The 15,472-nt window shown below is 39.7% G+C and overlaps 2 protein-coding genes across 2 annotated transcripts in view; one reads left to right on the forward strand and one right to left on the reverse strand.

The window, feature by feature from the left end:
• The first annotated feature begins 2,245 nt into the window (after positions 1–2,245).
• On the forward strand, positions 2,246–11,045 carry baiap2l2b (BAR/IMD domain containing adaptor protein 2 like 2b). The gene is made up of 14 exons (XM_020586214.1): positions 2,246–2,319; positions 3,157–3,243; positions 4,277–4,338; positions 4,866–4,937; positions 5,392–5,481; positions 5,641–5,772; positions 6,502–6,606; positions 7,505–7,607; positions 7,980–8,187; positions 8,818–8,883; positions 9,168–9,498; positions 9,631–9,674; positions 10,164–10,312; positions 10,975–11,045. Exons 1-13 carry the CDS (start codon positions 2,250–2,252, stop codon positions 10,237–10,239), a joined length of 1,446 nt encoding a protein of 481 aa, XP_020441870.1. The 5' UTR covers positions 2,246–2,249; the 3' UTR covers positions 10,240–10,312; positions 10,975–11,045.
• The window catches only part of pvalb7 (parvalbumin 7), a 32,055-nt gene continuing 27,560 nt past the window's right edge, over positions 10,978–15,472 (reverse strand). Inside the window, exons 2-5 of the mRNA XM_020586216.1 lie at positions 12,947–13,015; positions 12,513–12,642; positions 12,273–12,382; positions 10,978–11,565 (exon numbers count right to left, since the gene is read on the reverse strand). Of these exons, the coding sequence (XP_020441872.1) occupies positions 11,540–11,565; positions 12,273–12,382; positions 12,513–12,642; positions 12,947–13,007 (327 nt within the window). The 5' untranslated portion in view covers positions 13,008–13,015 and the 3' untranslated portion in view covers positions 10,978–11,539. The remainder of the gene's footprint in view (positions 11,566–12,272; positions 12,383–12,512; positions 12,643–12,946; positions 13,016–15,472) is intronic.

The following is a 15,472-nucleotide window of genomic DNA, read 5'->3' on the forward strand; positions in this document are numbered from 1 at the left end:
TCCTGCTGGGTAGAGCAGCCTCACACCTCCTTCATATAATACCTGTGTTTCTGATTACACTTGTACATAGAAAATAGCATTAGCAGATGTATAAGTTAATGTCACAAAGTCCTAAATGGTGTCTTGACCTATGTCCTGTGTATAGACAGGACTGTTGAAAAATATTTAAGATTTAAAAACTTGAAATGGCTCTTGAGCAAACTTTGATTTCTACTGCATAAATGAATTCTAGACACTGTGATATAATGTCTTAGGAAAGGTGAACTTGGTTTTCAGAATGGCAGCAAACAAAAAAATTAACTGCAGATTTAAGGATTTTGTTGCTACTTTTACCATTGAAGAAAAATTTGATCGTTTATATGTGGAAAAACAGGTGTAATGTGTGTAGTTAGGGAGGGGAGTACATGTTTCAGATTAGTTTGACTGGTGACAACTTTATTTTAGTTCTGTCATTTTTTTTGCAATTTATGACAAAAATCATTTTCCTCCTACTAACAAAATATTTAGTTTGTCTCGACCTGAACTGAACTGTTTCAAACGTGACTTGACAGTAATTTTAAGTAAAATCTACATTTTGGCCTATTGTACTTTTTAGTAGCTTCTTTCCAATGCAAATAACAATAGTATGAGCGGGTTATACACGTACAACTTGGTATCGACTTTACTTGATCATATGATGAACTTTTCTCACACTATATTTCCTGGTTATCTTTTCTATATTTGAAATACTACACTGTAGTCATTTCAGTATTGAAATAAAAAGTTAATGACACTGTATGAGGTTTGAATACATCACATTAAATTCTACAAAGGCTAATGAGGAGACCAAAACACAAACTGACTGATAAAGCCAAATTGAAAGATAATGTTTTCCTTGCACTTTAGTTTGTGTTTAATAAGTCATGGTTCGAGATGCGAGGTCAGTTTTATTGTCATGTCCTGTTATATATCACATTACATGTCAGTGTAGTTTGACACTAAAATATGCAAAGACAGTTACATTTTATGTGTAAATTTTAACATAAGTGTCTCTTAGGAATTCTGCTACATAAACAATTAAAATAATTCTAGAGGAGCTGCGTGTATCTGCAGTACAAAGCACAACAACTCAAGTATAGTACAGCACGCTCTAAGATTTGAGTTGCACCTTCTGATTCTCTAATGCACAAGGGAATTGTTTCATGACCCGTCTGTCTTCAGCCACCTCTCTGCTCTGTGACTGACGGCTACAGTTAGAGACTGGAGCTTTAATCTGGATTCAACATGATGGACAAAGAGGGTGGTCCTGATATTATTTTGATGTACTTGGTGTGATAGGTTTAGAGTGTGTTGTTCATAGGCATTTGATAGATGAAGCAGATCTGCATGTGTGACTGAATCTGAGATATTTTATTACAGCTTTTGAAACATTGAACAGTAATTGTTGTTTTTAGTTTGCCAGTCTCTTTGTGGCTAATTGCATGTGATTAGTTCATATGTACTTCTTTTAAGGCATCAGCTTACTGAGGTAGTCATTTTGGTGTGAGTCTGTGTCACAGCTAGATGAGCATGTGTAGCTGCCCTCCTTTCCTTTCAGGGTTCCAATCAATAATTTACCTGCCCAGATCATATCGGTGACACCTGCTCCCTTTTGTTGTCCCCTTGCTCTCTTACCCGCTCTTTCCATGAAAACTGTAGATGAAAAGAGTTCATTAACCAATGACAGAAAAAGGGAGAAAGAGAAAAAAGCACTATCATTCTATCAAACAGGTGTTATCAGCCTTTGGAACAACAGCAGAAACAGTGGGACTGCAGTGAGGGCAACTTTCACTTCTTAAAGACGTTGATACACACAGGACAAGAAGAGTCTGAGGAACCTTTGAATGGGAATACAAACTCTTTACAGAAGATCGTTCTGTCTCTGACATTCATTTTTTAGGCTTTTACTTTGTTTGAAGTTGATACATCTTTTCAGTTTGGTCACTATGTCAGGAGCCAACAGTGACCAGCTTCACAAATCAACTCTGACTGTTTATTCAGTGAGTGTGTATTGTCTTCTTGTTCTGTACGTTTGTTACTAATTAAAATGGAAGCAAGAATTATACTGTATGTTTAAATATGACTTGGAGATACTTGGTTGAGCGTCAGCCAGTTTTTAGATTCTCAGGTCTTTAGTTACAACTGAAGCCACAACTGTTTCTTTTGGTCTGTTTGTATTCTGTATATTTGTGTGTGTGTGTGTGTGTGTGTGTGTGTTATTGTAGAGCCTGATGGATCATTTCAACCCAGGACTCCAGAAGCTTGTTGCTCTAGGAAACAGTTATGTCAAAGCTTTTCAAGGTGAGTGAGTTTATGAGTCACTGGGTGGGTAGATATGTAGGTGACTGGATACGTGTGCGGTTTTGGTTTTTGGTTCCACATGTGTTAGTGGAAGATGCATGTTCCTTCTGATGTGTGATAAATAGCAACAATATCTAACCCCATGTGGGATGGGCCAAATGTGTGGCATGATGTAGAAATAATAACAATGCATAATGTGTCGAATATGTCATATACAATCAAATACCAATGAGAGAACTGTTGGAACAGGATTTGCTTTTTATACCTATTGCTTCATAGAGGCACAGACGTAAAGAAATGGGGAACTTAAAAAGAAGGTGATATACAGTACACAGTGTGACAAAATCTACAAGGAAGTCATAAAATTATAAAAGCATTCAATACTGGGTAAGGTTGCACCAGCAATGTTTAGTTATTGTTTGTGAACAAGCACAACTTTTTCCTCAAGCTGGAAGTCGGTGGACTTACGGGATGTGATGGCTTTTCTGAGTCATACACTACATTGAGTAGTATTGTGCTCTGTGGTACATAAAATTAAAATATGAAAACTTACTGTAGGTTTTATTTCATTACTGATGACAACATTAAACAGAAATGCTTTAGCTAAAACACAAGGTACCACTGTTGAGAACCTTTCTGTGCATCCCAGTGCTCATTTGACCTAACTAATCCTTACTATGTTTCCCCAGTATTTACCAGCCATGTATCATTAAAGTACCTGTCTGCCTGCCTGATAAAACAAAAACTGCCAGTCACAAGCCAACCACGCAGATTGTAAAACTATCTACTATGAAAATCAGTATGTATTTACTGTGTATTTTTGCATGTGTACTGCAGCCTTAGCTGCTTGCAGTGAGGCCTACTTCAGTGCTGTGGCTAAGATGGGTGACCAGGCTCTTCACACACTTTCGTCTCGCTCTCTGGGTAAGGGCTGATGTATGTCTTTGTGTGTCTGATTACTCAGGTTTCACCTTTAATTTAGTGAATAATTTACAGAAACAGAATTGTCCACTAGAGCTGACCAAGTGCTCTATCAAGCCCAGTCATGCTGATACATCCGCGACTGTGAAATATCACACTGAGTAACCTTAATATTACTTCTTCCCCTGCTCATTCACATCCTCTCTTGTATATGTTCATATGTGTGTTCCCATACTGTATTTGTATTTGTGTGTACGTGCATGCGTGCATATTTTCTAAATGGTTCACTTTTTACTCTGGGCACACATGTGATAGTGCATTTAGCAGTAATTAGCGATATGCTAATGCTCCCCTATTAAAAGAGTGTGTGGGCTCATACGTCAGTGCCAGCAGAGCACGTCATGTGCTTCTGCTGTGTTGGCTAACCGAGAAGGTCAGAGAGCCAAGGCGTGATCAGAGGCCTTATCAGGTGTTAGTGTCTGAATTATAGATTGAGACAGTCATTCAGCTGCACTCAGTTCATTAGCTCAGCCGCAGTCCATGACAATAGACACGACCAGAGGCACCAGTAACATAAAGGGCTTGGCTAACTTTTCACTCTCTTAGCAGCCCAGCTAGTTGGAGCAAAAGACTCTAGATGACTTGAGCAGTGTTGAACTGTGTTAAAGTCATGTGGTATATCAAATTACTCAAATCCTTGCCAAAATGCTGTGCTTTTCATTTAGAGTGTCCATTCATTCACACAGAATCAAAGTGAAAAAAAGATAAGTCAAAATATCACTGAATCTTTTGTATTCCAGAGATTTTGAACAAAAGATTTCACAGTCTTTCTTTTGTGGTGCAACACAATAACATTTTCAGGAAGTATAATCCCATATAAAATATAACAAATAGCTATATAACATGGAACAGTTCAGATCTTCTAAGGCATCAGACACTTTTTTAATGTTTCAAACTGTGGCAGTAGGTTTTTGATCTGTGTGTTGATCTGGCCAATGGTTGGTCCATCTCTGATCAGTGTTTTTGTTTTAAACAGGGGATGTCCTGATCCAGATATCAGAAACTCAGAGGAGGCTCACTGCAGAGATGGACGGAGTGGTCAGTCCTCAATCAAGATTCGTGTTATTAATCCAGAACACAGGATACACGCAATCTCGGAAATACTGAATCTTCTAAATGTTGAATTTTAAATGTCTTGAAAAATGTTAAAACCTTCCAAAAAGAAGTTGTGTAGGTGACTTTGTTTAAATAAACCCAGTCAACTTTTAACAAATAGCAGAACTGCATACAGCACTGTTGTTGACATTGTGCTGTTATTGCACAGTTGTGGATAAAAGTTAAAATGTTAAATAATATTATGGCAATATTTATAATAAGATGATAATATTAGGGTTTAAAAAAACATATTTCCCAAATTGCTTGCCATTTCTCATCCTCGTGCTCAATTGTGGTGGCTTTCAGTGGCCATCTAGCCTGGCCTCTGATTAAAAAGTCGTTCAATATGTATATAGATTTAGTGAAACAAAACAAACAACCTGATAATGAAAACTGCTGTTTGAGCAAGGAAACACTTTCCATAATGACTTGGCTGCATCGCAGGGACATTGTTTTTCTTCCTGCTACAGTTTCGATGGTTCCAGGTTGAAGTACTGCAAGCCATGGAAAAGAATGTCAAGTTGGATGAGGAGTACATTGATGTAAGTTTACAGAGAGGGAAAAGAAAACATTTTGTGTTTATCACATTTTTTGTTTTCAGTAACCATTAGGCAGCTATCATATTATATGTATTTGGTGAAATCTCTGCATTGATATCACATTGCAGACAGCAGCTGGTGGCTAAATTGGATAAGGTGCACACCACATAATGGCAATATCCATGGTTCAGTTCCCGACTAGGGGGACCCTCTCTCTCTATCCTTGTTTCCCATCTCCCTGTAGACTGTCAATTATCATATCAAGGCAAAACACCCCCTTCCCCAAAAATCTCTAGGGGCTACAGATTGTGTGCAACACTGTAGATGTATTTTTTAGTTTACATTTCTTGCAACTTTTATAATGAAAATTCTAAAAACACTTGACTGAAATTGTACAGTATAGGTTTTATAGTATAGCTTTAAAGTTTTTAAAATCATCCTGCTTGTTGTGCTGCAGGGCAGTCGCAGAGTGTATGAGCTGGAGGTGAGGAATCAGGCAGAGGCTTTGGAGAAACAGCTCAGACGAGGAGCCTACAGAGACTCTCTGGTAGTTACACAAACATACAGTATAGGTTCACACACACTGAGATCTAAATTCATCTACAAACATGCACATGCTATTTAGTAGCTATACTTTTGTGCTGTTGTATATGTGTCAGGTCTTTTGTGTGCATGCTTCACAGTGTGTATGTGTGGCTGTTTTTAGGAGAACAGTGAGTACATGCTGTACCTGAGGCAGAGCCAGCAGGAGATCCTGAAGGAGGAGGAGAGGAGGTATCGTTTTTTGGCAGAGAAGCACTGTGGCCTCACTCAGTCACTACTTTTCCTAATAAACAAGGTACATGCATACAGTACTATACACACACAGACTGCCATCACACAACCGCTGGGCAAGCCAGAGCAGCCTGCCTCATCCTGTGACCTGGCTTGCAAAGTGAAATGAGTAGCTTAGTGAACAAATCTGAACCTAACACTGGTTTCTAGATAAGACTGTCTCAATTTAATATGGTTACCAGTGTTGCAAGGTTAACATGCATTAGAGCAAGCTATGGTCAGGTTACTTGATCAAAAGGTGAGCATATGAATGCTCAAAATTGCTAACTTATGAGCAAAACATAAATGTGAAATGCATTATAAATGTCTGCCTTTTGGTGAATATGCATTCTCTGTCTTATACACCATATAAAAGGAGGCTTTGCTCTTTAGGTAATTGGGGAAGCTGTAGAGGTTGTGAAGATAAGATGTGAATATTAATAATTAACTTTACATTCTTACACCTCACTTGCATAACAGTATGATTATGAAACAGGAGTTTTAACGCAGAGACCATTGCCAGGTGAAGGTGTGGTTTAACCAATGCCATATTTGAAGAAGCCAACATCATTGTTTCAGAAACGGTTACATGTTTATTTTCTATGGCAATGACACTCATGCGACGTTCATGTTAAATGCTTAATTATTTGAGGAAACATACATCTCAGTGACCAGTGTCGTGTCTTATTTACTGAAGCTTTTCTGTTAATTCTGTTGCTGCCTGCTCAGGCGTTCACCTCTCATCTGTTTTCAGACCGGAGCATCTCTTCAACAAAAGGCAGATGGATGGAAGGAGAAAGTGAATGAGACAAAAGGGTGCAGACCTCGCACTCCCAGCCATTTGGACCAAGAGGCACAGGTACGAACATCTGACCTGGTTTAATCACCAATAAATAAATAGAGGGAATATTATACTTAAAAAATGCATTTCATACAGTAGACGGCCTCAAAAAAAACACTTGGGTCATTCCACCAGTTTCTGCACCAAATCTCAATGACACGATTTATAGAAAACTGAACACTCTGCTACTGTATGTTCAAAATACTACAAAGTAGGGGCACAGTAAATTGTCAAATAGGAACAAGGGCCATTTTTATTATGTACAGGAGAGAGAGAGCATGCTTCTGAGTAAATATTGTAATAGAGACATGTGCTTACAGCCCCTTGTGTTTTTATAGCGAGAGGCATCCTTGTTTTTGACAGGGTCACAGCTCGTCAGTCAGCTTTATTTGTCCTTTTAATTTCATTTTTGTTTGCTATTGCTACTAATTCTTCCATGTATTTTCGCGGTATAACACTTTCAGTGGAACAAGGTGTTTAAACTGTTAACTAAAGGAAATGCTGAATCACAATTAATTACTTGGTCAACCAGAAGTTTTTTTGTTTACTAACCGAGGTTTTAGAAACATTCAATTGTGTATGAATCTATATTTACGCTGCTATGATCGTAGCACATAGTGTGCAGCTTTTCTGATAAATAATTAGTAAATTATTGGCATTTCTAGTCCATATCCCCTCACTCCTCACTTGACCTGGAAGGATGGAAGATAAGACATGTGCGAGGGTGACAAGGAAACATTTAACAAACCTTAGAGATGATAAGAACCTTATGTGGCTCTGTATAGATCCTTTAAGCTAAGTCCATCACCTGTACCAACTTCTTGAAAGCAAAATCCTACTGTGCTAGTTTCCATTTGAAAATTGAATTTGAGTGGACACCGCAGTTAATTTACCTGTGTATGCTGTTTCTGAGCAGCTGCGAGGTTCAGTGAGCTCCCTGCTGCAGACGGTAGCCAGAGATGAAGACATGTCGTGGGCCAGGAGGGAGCAGCTGGCGCTGGGCAGAGTTCCTTCTAGAGGTGGGGGTGGACTCTATTAATCACTGTTTCTGTGTATTAACATGACAGCACTTTGACAACCACTGAGACAAAGAAGAAAAGCAGTATTGGCCTGTACAGCATTAGGCCAGTTAAACAACCAGTAAATACTGTTCTTAACATTGTCAAATTTCACATAATAATGTTTCCTGCTTTTGCTTCTGCCTGTGGATTCATTCATGCATACCCAAAATGTTTCCTTCTCTTTTTTGCTGCACTTGTGAATTTACTTTCATTTTACTTATGTCCATGTTAATTAAACTATAGAAAACATCTCTCACTTTGTCCTCTCAAACTTGGTCCCTTCCTTTCTCTCCATGCTGTTCATTGCTCTCAACTTTTCTGGCCCTCCAGCACCATCTCCCCTCCCCAGCCGATCTCGTTCCAACTCAGAGGGAGAATCTCTGGGTCTTGGAGCCGGGAGAGCCATGAGAGCCCTGGTGTCTCACCCCTCTTCATCCAACCCAAAGCTTCTGCCTTTCAACAGGGGAGAGACCGTCACCGTGCTGGTCCAGGAGCCACGCAACGGCTGGCTATATGGACGCACTGACAGCAGCCTGCGGTGAGTGGCTAAAATGGAAGATTTATGTTTATGCAGGTGGAGGAACTATAGATTATCAAAAGAGGTTTTACACTGCTGCATTGTGTCAGCAGTCAGACAGAGTCTAACAGTTGTTCAACTGGCAATTAAATCACATTGTCACAATAGATATGAGTAAGACAGCTTATTTCCAGAGATACAAAATAAATTCTAATGAAAATGGCAACAGGACTGTCATTTGTTCAGTACTGCCCACACTCACATGTATAGGCAGTAGGTTGAAGCCCTTGCAAAGCAGAGACCGGGCAGAGTGAAAAGACAGGTTAAATCTCAGCACCTCTTTGTAATAGTGAGTCATTGGTGTTGATCAGTCACTCAACAAACTCTAAGATCTACTATCAAGTACAGTTTTGTGACATAATGCAATTTGACCACTTTTAATATGTGTGGTGAAACCTAAAACGTGTTTGTGTAGTTTTCCAATTAGCAGGAGCAGATTTTGATAGTCAAGAGAAGGAAAACTGTGTTAACTAATTGTGTTACAGTAGGTATAGTCGTTCACAGAGACTCTACACCTGTGTAGTCTGAAAAATTCAGTATGTACTGCATGTGTTGCTGCTGCCTCATCTGTAGCTGTGTTATCTCCTCCAGTCAGGGCTGGTTCCCTGCTGCCTATGTGGCTCCTATTGAAGACATCTCCAACACTTTATCAACAAGGTAAGAACTGCTGTCAGTTTGTTAGAAACAATTCACCTATGTAGTGTAGAAACAGAATGCCTAACAACTTTAGGAGCACTGCTCTGTTGCAGATCCTAGGTTTTGGCTTATAGTACTGGACACCAAGGGATCACACCACAGAATGTCTGTACTAATATCTAAAAGGCATATTTTACAAAAATACAGGCTTATATCCAGCCTAGAAGTGGGAAAGGAGGCAGTTATATTTTTGGTATGAATCACTAGAATTTCCTGTATGTCCCCTTTTCCTTTTGACCCCACAGTGGTGGTTCTATAAGAAGACACAGTGTGAACAGTCTGCTGGAACCTGCTGACACCTACACTGACCAATCAAAGAGTAAAAGCTATGGAGATGCCCCGCCCCCAGCCACATCCAGTCGAAGAGCTTCTGTAGAGGTCCGGCCGATCTCTCCACTCCCTGAAAAGAAACTGGAGCCAGATGTACAGACAAAGCCTGGTCAAATGAAGAGCTGCAGTGAACACCCACCTCCACCTCCTCCACCATCAAGTCAGAATCTTAGAAGGGGTTCCTTAGATTTTCGCCCGATCTCTCCCCTCCCTGGCAACAAGAGGGAGTCAGCATCTGATACCCAGGTACCAGAGGTTCAGAAAAGAATTTATTCTCAAAATGGTTTATTTGTTTCTGTAAGGTATAAAGTAACCCTGAGTCACTAATCTGCCTCTCTTTATCTGGTTGTTCACACTGACAGTCCTCTCTTCTCTTAGGCATTATTGCCCCCTGGGCCGCCTGAAAACCCACTGTTTCCCAGGTAATTTTCAGTGTATATTTGTTGACAGAAAAAAACTTTGTTCCCTGGACTCACTGTCTTTTTTGAATACTATGTTTGCCTGTAATCTGTTGGCTAGTGTTTTATGTGGGAAACCCTTTTGTGAAATTCTCCAAATTCAACAAAATGACTTGATTCCATGCAAATGTTCATGAATCGTATTGTATCAGAAAGTGGAGAGGTGTGGGTAGGAGCTGTCTGGCTTTCAATGGACACTTTAAGTATTTATTTATCTGCAAGAATACAATTTTTTTGTTATGGAAATGATCAAATATATAGATTTTAAATACAGCATTAAAGCATAGGACCTCTGACAGATGCTGACTGGCCAGAGTCAGACGTTACCATCCCTTGGCTGGGGTTTGGTAGTAGTTTCACAACCTGGACTGTGTGTATGTGGTTTGTTTGTGTTGGCAGAAACCATCTGAGCATGTGCGGTATTGTGTAACATTTTCCATCATCTCATTTCAGAGGCACAAACCCATTTGCTACTGTAAAGCTTCGCCCCACGACCACCAACGACAGATCTGCTCCTCAGATCCACTGATCCATCATGCAGGCAGTGTGCAACCAGATCAGGTTGTGGAGACAGGATAAACAAGCAATGGGGGCAGAGAAAGGTTAGGCAAGGTTTTTTTGCCCAGTGTTAGATAATATGAGTTGTTCCAAAGCAAAAGTCATACCATAATAGATCTAAATAGTTAAATATCAAAACCATAAACATTTGAAATAGTTGCTTCATCACCTCTTTGTTTTTATGACGAGAGCAGTATTTATTTTGTCGTCTAAATCTATGCAAGCTAAACAAATAACCACTTTTCCTAAAATGTTGAACTATTCCTTTAAGCTGATAATAACATGTTTATTTAATGTTTTTTTTTTTTGCTTAAGCTGTCACATGCAAACAGTTCTCATAAAAATGTGTCCCAGAACAGAATCTTTTGTTCATGAGAGCCAGATCTGATTTGGCAGATCTTAACATTTAAAATATAATCCTTTCAAATTTAACTTGGGCCACTTTTATATATTATCCTAAATGTTGTACAGTGCATATATATGACATCTATGACAGTGATAGTTTTCCTTCAAGGGCACACTTAGTCCACAACTTCTGGCCTAGTCATTGTAAATTTGTAATCCCCTTCACTGTTCTGTGATTGATATGTTTTGCATTGTTTAGTGCATTATATTTTTAGTTTAATGTTTTGTGTTTCCTGTGGGTAAGAATAAGTAAAGAGGCAGTTATTACTCAAGCTATTTTTATTGTCATTTCTCTCTTCAGAGCTCTCCTTATATATCATTATGTTTACTACATCATCTGATCGGAGGCAGGGAGTGAGGAGGAGGAGGGCGGAGAGGAGGTGAGGTGAGGAAAGGTGGAGGAGAGGAGTGGGAAGAAAGTGCAATGATATGCGAACATCTAGAAGTAAAACCAATCAGACAAAATGCACAACCCGAAATACACAGAGGAAGGAAATGAAGGTTTAAGAAGTCTTCATAACGTCTACACCATCTACAGCACTAGTAGCACCTGTTTTCAGACCACGAACTACCCTCATGTAATCATTAAAACGATTACAAAACCCATTTAGCATGACTGAATAAATATATATAGAAAACAAAAGGTTGAAACTGATGAAACTGGTGCTTGTTTAGCCTGTGTGTTCCCCCTCTTGGTAAGTCCCTGTCATCCTGGTCCTGGTAGTGTTTTGTAGAGCACAGGCCTGGTCTGACTCCATGCGTGGGGTCTCGAGGGAGGTGAGAGGACTTTGAAGGCGGCAGTTACAAAAAAATGAATGCAGGGACGAAGAAGAGGAGGAAGAAAAATGCGGGCATTCAGCTATCCCCTACTCGTGCACCAAGGCCTCAAACTCTGAAAAATACAAAAATATGCTCAGTTGATAAGACAACTCTACTGACTCCTAGTTTAAAGGATAAAGCTGGTTCTGGTTTATTTTCCCATGGTGTCAACAAATCCAGTGAAAAGACAAACAATGAACTAATTGTACTGACAAGTACTGTGTATAATCATAGCTTAAAGCTACAGTATGTAAATGTTTTCAGATATTTGTGTTGTAGAAATCTGCTCCAAACCGTTTCCTAAGGTGGATAGGTGCTGTCGAAGACTGCTGTGACTCATTGAACAGCACTGGCAGCAGTGTAGCGATATTAGCTTCTAAAAGGATTGAAGTGAGACTGACTTCTCTAACCAATCGGAGATTTTAAATTATTTCTTCTTGGTCAGTACTCTTTGTTGCATTTTCATGTCTTGTAATTTCATAATGACAAATATCTGAAGAGCGTGATGGGACGTAGCAGATGGTAGCGGAGCATAGTGGAGCAGGGAGAGGGAGCGCTGGGCGGAGCAGAGTGGGTTGGAGTTTCATGTTAGTGCTACCTAAGGTTACACACTGTAGCTTTAATATATCTTATTCCTTGTGGGCCGCCTACAGTAACCCGCTCTGGCCTCCATGCTAACCTGTACACTCCCCTTTTACCCCACCTTTTCTCTTTTCCTCTTCTCCATTATTTTTTAAAATAAACTTTCTTATATAATTGAATGTTTCTCCTTTCTCTCACCGTCAATGCCAATCTTGCCGTCTCCATCTTTGTCTGCGGCTTTGAGGAATGCTTTCGTTTCAGTGTCAGTCAGATCTCTACCGTCCTTGGAAAAGCCCTTCAGTACAAACCTGAGAAAAGTACAGAAAAGGATCACTGTAGCCCGGCGTTAATGAGCACACAACAGTGGGACAGACAGACTTGATGTCTAGCTTTCTTTTTGTATGCTTGTATGTTTCAGTGTCTGTGTGAGTTCCTCACTTGAGCTCCTCTTCCTCAATGAATCCGCTACCATCCACGTCCAGGACCTGGAAGACCTTCTTGACGTTTTCAGCTGACATGGCCTTCATTCCCACCATTTCAAAGAACCTTTTAGGGTCAAACGTTTCTGCTACAAAAGGCAAGGCAAAAGGTACAGACTGAATCATCAAATAGCTCTAACTTCTACCTTTACGTTAGCTGGTTTAATACTTGTACAGTCAACCTAGGAGGACAAAATGAATTCTATCAAGGGAAGAGTTGTGGATTTGCATTACATTACAGAGCCTTTATGTGTTAAGTGTCAGTGCTTATGTGGATTGCAAAGATAAGAATGTAGAAACACTGTGTGTGTCAGTACACAAAGCTAACTTCTGTAACTTTCCAGGTCTGTTTTGCAAAGAACATGTCATGTCAATTCCACAATGGTTACAGACCTGCAAAGGCATCAAGAGCTTTCTTGATCTCCTCAGCTTTCAGTAGATCTGTCATTGGCATTTTGTCAGCTGTAGCAGAGAGAGAGAGGGTGTTAAAGGTGCACACTAAGAAATAAAAGAGCAGAGTGCAGACAGGAACAGGTGGGAACACAGTAGTGGAGGATTTGGCACAAATGTTAAAAGTCAAATATAACTTATCATCTGTACGCGTGTCTGAGAATGTGTTTCTGGACCAGATGATAAGAAATTCAGGTAGTTTGGCATACATTGAGAGGCCACACATACAGGTACCTCAGCTGTACACACACACCTGCTGTGTTTTCATTCCTTGTGGGGATTTAACACTGACTTACATTCATTAACTGTAGACTTATCCTAACCTTAACCATAACCACTACTTGCCTAGCCCTAACCTCACCCTAACCTTAAGCCATGTTGCCACCTTAAAATTCAGCCTCTGGTCCCCACAAAGCTGGGTGTTGCTAAAAAGATTGTAACTGATCTTCTAAGTTATGTTTCCTCAAGGGTTAAAAAAGTCACTGTAGCACACCCTGTAGCTGCAGTACACTGCAGCGGCCTGTAGGTGTCAGTAGGTGTTAGAACTGAGTTGAAGCCTCTCCGCGGCCCCTTGTGTGTAGCACTGAGAACAAGTGTTGAGTTGTCAAGACAGATGTTTGATTCATGAGTTTGTGCCTATAAGAAAAGTGAGTGTGTGTGCATGTTTGTGTTTCACGTAGTGCCCTTGGTGAGACTTGCAGATCCCCGGTGAAGCAGTTTCGATAGTCCCTCTGCGGGTTGCACTGTCTTCACCTCAACAAAATAGTTTTCTTCTCGAACTAAAGGGCGCAATTACTTATACAAAAAGAGATTCATCCTCGTCTTTTCTGTACAATCTAAAACTCCTCAACTTTCTCTCCACCTGTTATGCAACTGGCTTTTGGCAGCAAAAGCCAATTAGTGAGCATCTATTTTTGGTTTTGAGATGTGTAAAACTTTTCCATCTATGAGATAATGTTCTACAAACAGAAAGCTTTATCTAAGCTTATTTGGTTTATTGAAGCCAGAAAGGCTGTTTGGATACTTCTGTTCATCATCAGTGGTCCTGGTGTGGTCAGTTGCTCTGGATCTTTATGTCCTGTCACTGTCCTTAACATAGTAATAAACTCTCACATAATGCATCTCAGTCACCCTTGTCATCCAGGTGTTTGACAGCATTCCTTCAGCCTAATGCAAAGTTCACAAGATCTTTCACAACATCTTTAACTTTCCGGTTTAGAGCTAGAGAAACTGCCCTGTAATCAAATGGACAAACCTTCTATCATCAGTTGCAGAAACCAAGTCCAAAGTGTCCTTGACCATGTACTTTTTTACTAAAGCGCAAAAAGCAAAAAAAACTGAATTGAAAAAAACATTTCACATATGCCTTACTGCACCATGGTGCTGTGGCCCTGTGCATCAACAGCTGTTCATGGTGACACATGGGCTGTGAAAACACCCATTAGACCAACACCTGCTCCTAACATTACATTTTTATCAGATACAGGCTACAACAAAAAGGAAACAATACATTGCAGCACGAGCTGAGTGTGAGAAATACAAGAATATCAATCCAAATGAACTTACAGAGACAATAATAATCCTCTGTTGCTTGGATTGTCTTGGCTGGTGCAAATTTTAATTTTTACATTTCTTTTACATTATCTTTGTGGCAATTAAAAAAAAACAATCTAAATCAAATACATGAAAATTGCGGCACTCCAATATTATTTTATGCTGTGACCATATGTGTTTACCTTCTTTTAGTAATATACAGTTCAATATATCTCATTATTTTTACACAGTTTTATTCAAGTCATTTTTATAATCCTGGCTAAACTTGCATCCACGATGCCTCTGATTGATTTCATTTAGTTAGTTTCTAGCAGAGAATTACAAACCTGCTGTACACTCAGCAACTACACAATACTTTATTATCATGTGTTGTTCTGAATTAATTATTTATTCAACTAACTGAAGTATTTCAGTGTATCTGCTTGTGACAGATAATCTCAGTAACCTTTCATTTTCATAGTGGCTTAGAACTTGGAAGGCCTCTGATTTCTACTGTGTTTGTTCAAATTACCATCCTCTAACACAACATTTAGTTGTTGTTTTTCCTTACCTGGATGAAGGGGTGGATGAGTGCACCTGAGAGGAGGGAAGGAGGCCGACAGGTAAAGTGATGAAGAAAGGCCGGCGTAAAGAGAAGTGATAAAGGTTGAAAATGGAGATAAGATGAGCAGGTTTGAAGGGAGGACACAAGAAGACTTTTATAGCCACCTCCAAATACATATACACTTAACCCATATATCCCCATGTACCCGCCACACCCCCGCCTCTCAGTTTTCTCTCTATTTTGAGAAAGGTAGGGGGCTGTTGAGACATGACGCACACTGTTGGCCCTGGAACGTTGTTGTTTTCACTGTAGCACTAACAAATCACACACTAGCTTATAAATATAAATCCACTTTCTCTGGCTTCCCTCAG

This window comes from Monopterus albus, unplaced genomic scaffold, assembly GCF_001952655.1.
Source record: "Monopterus albus unplaced genomic scaffold, M_albus_1.0 scaffold398.1, whole genome shotgun sequence".
NCBI lineage: Eukaryota > Metazoa > Chordata > Actinopteri > Synbranchiformes > Synbranchidae > Monopterus > Monopterus albus.

What these genes read in the sequence shown, in the direction of transcription:
- baiap2l2b (XM_020586214.1), top strand. Translation starts at nt 2,250, where the DNA reads ATGGATCATTTCAACCCAGGACTCCAGAAGCTTGTTGCTCTAGGAAAC. An exon ending in CTGCAGAGATGGACGGAGTG is followed by an intron (nt 4,339 to 4,865) that starts GTCAGTCCTCAA and finishes TTCCTGCTACAG; the next exon opens with TTTCGATGGTTCCAGGTTGA. An exon ending in ATTTGGACCAAGAGGCACAG is followed by an intron (nt 6,607 to 7,504) that starts GTACGAACATCT and finishes GTTTCTGAGCAG; the next exon opens with CTGCGAGGTTCAGTGAGCTC.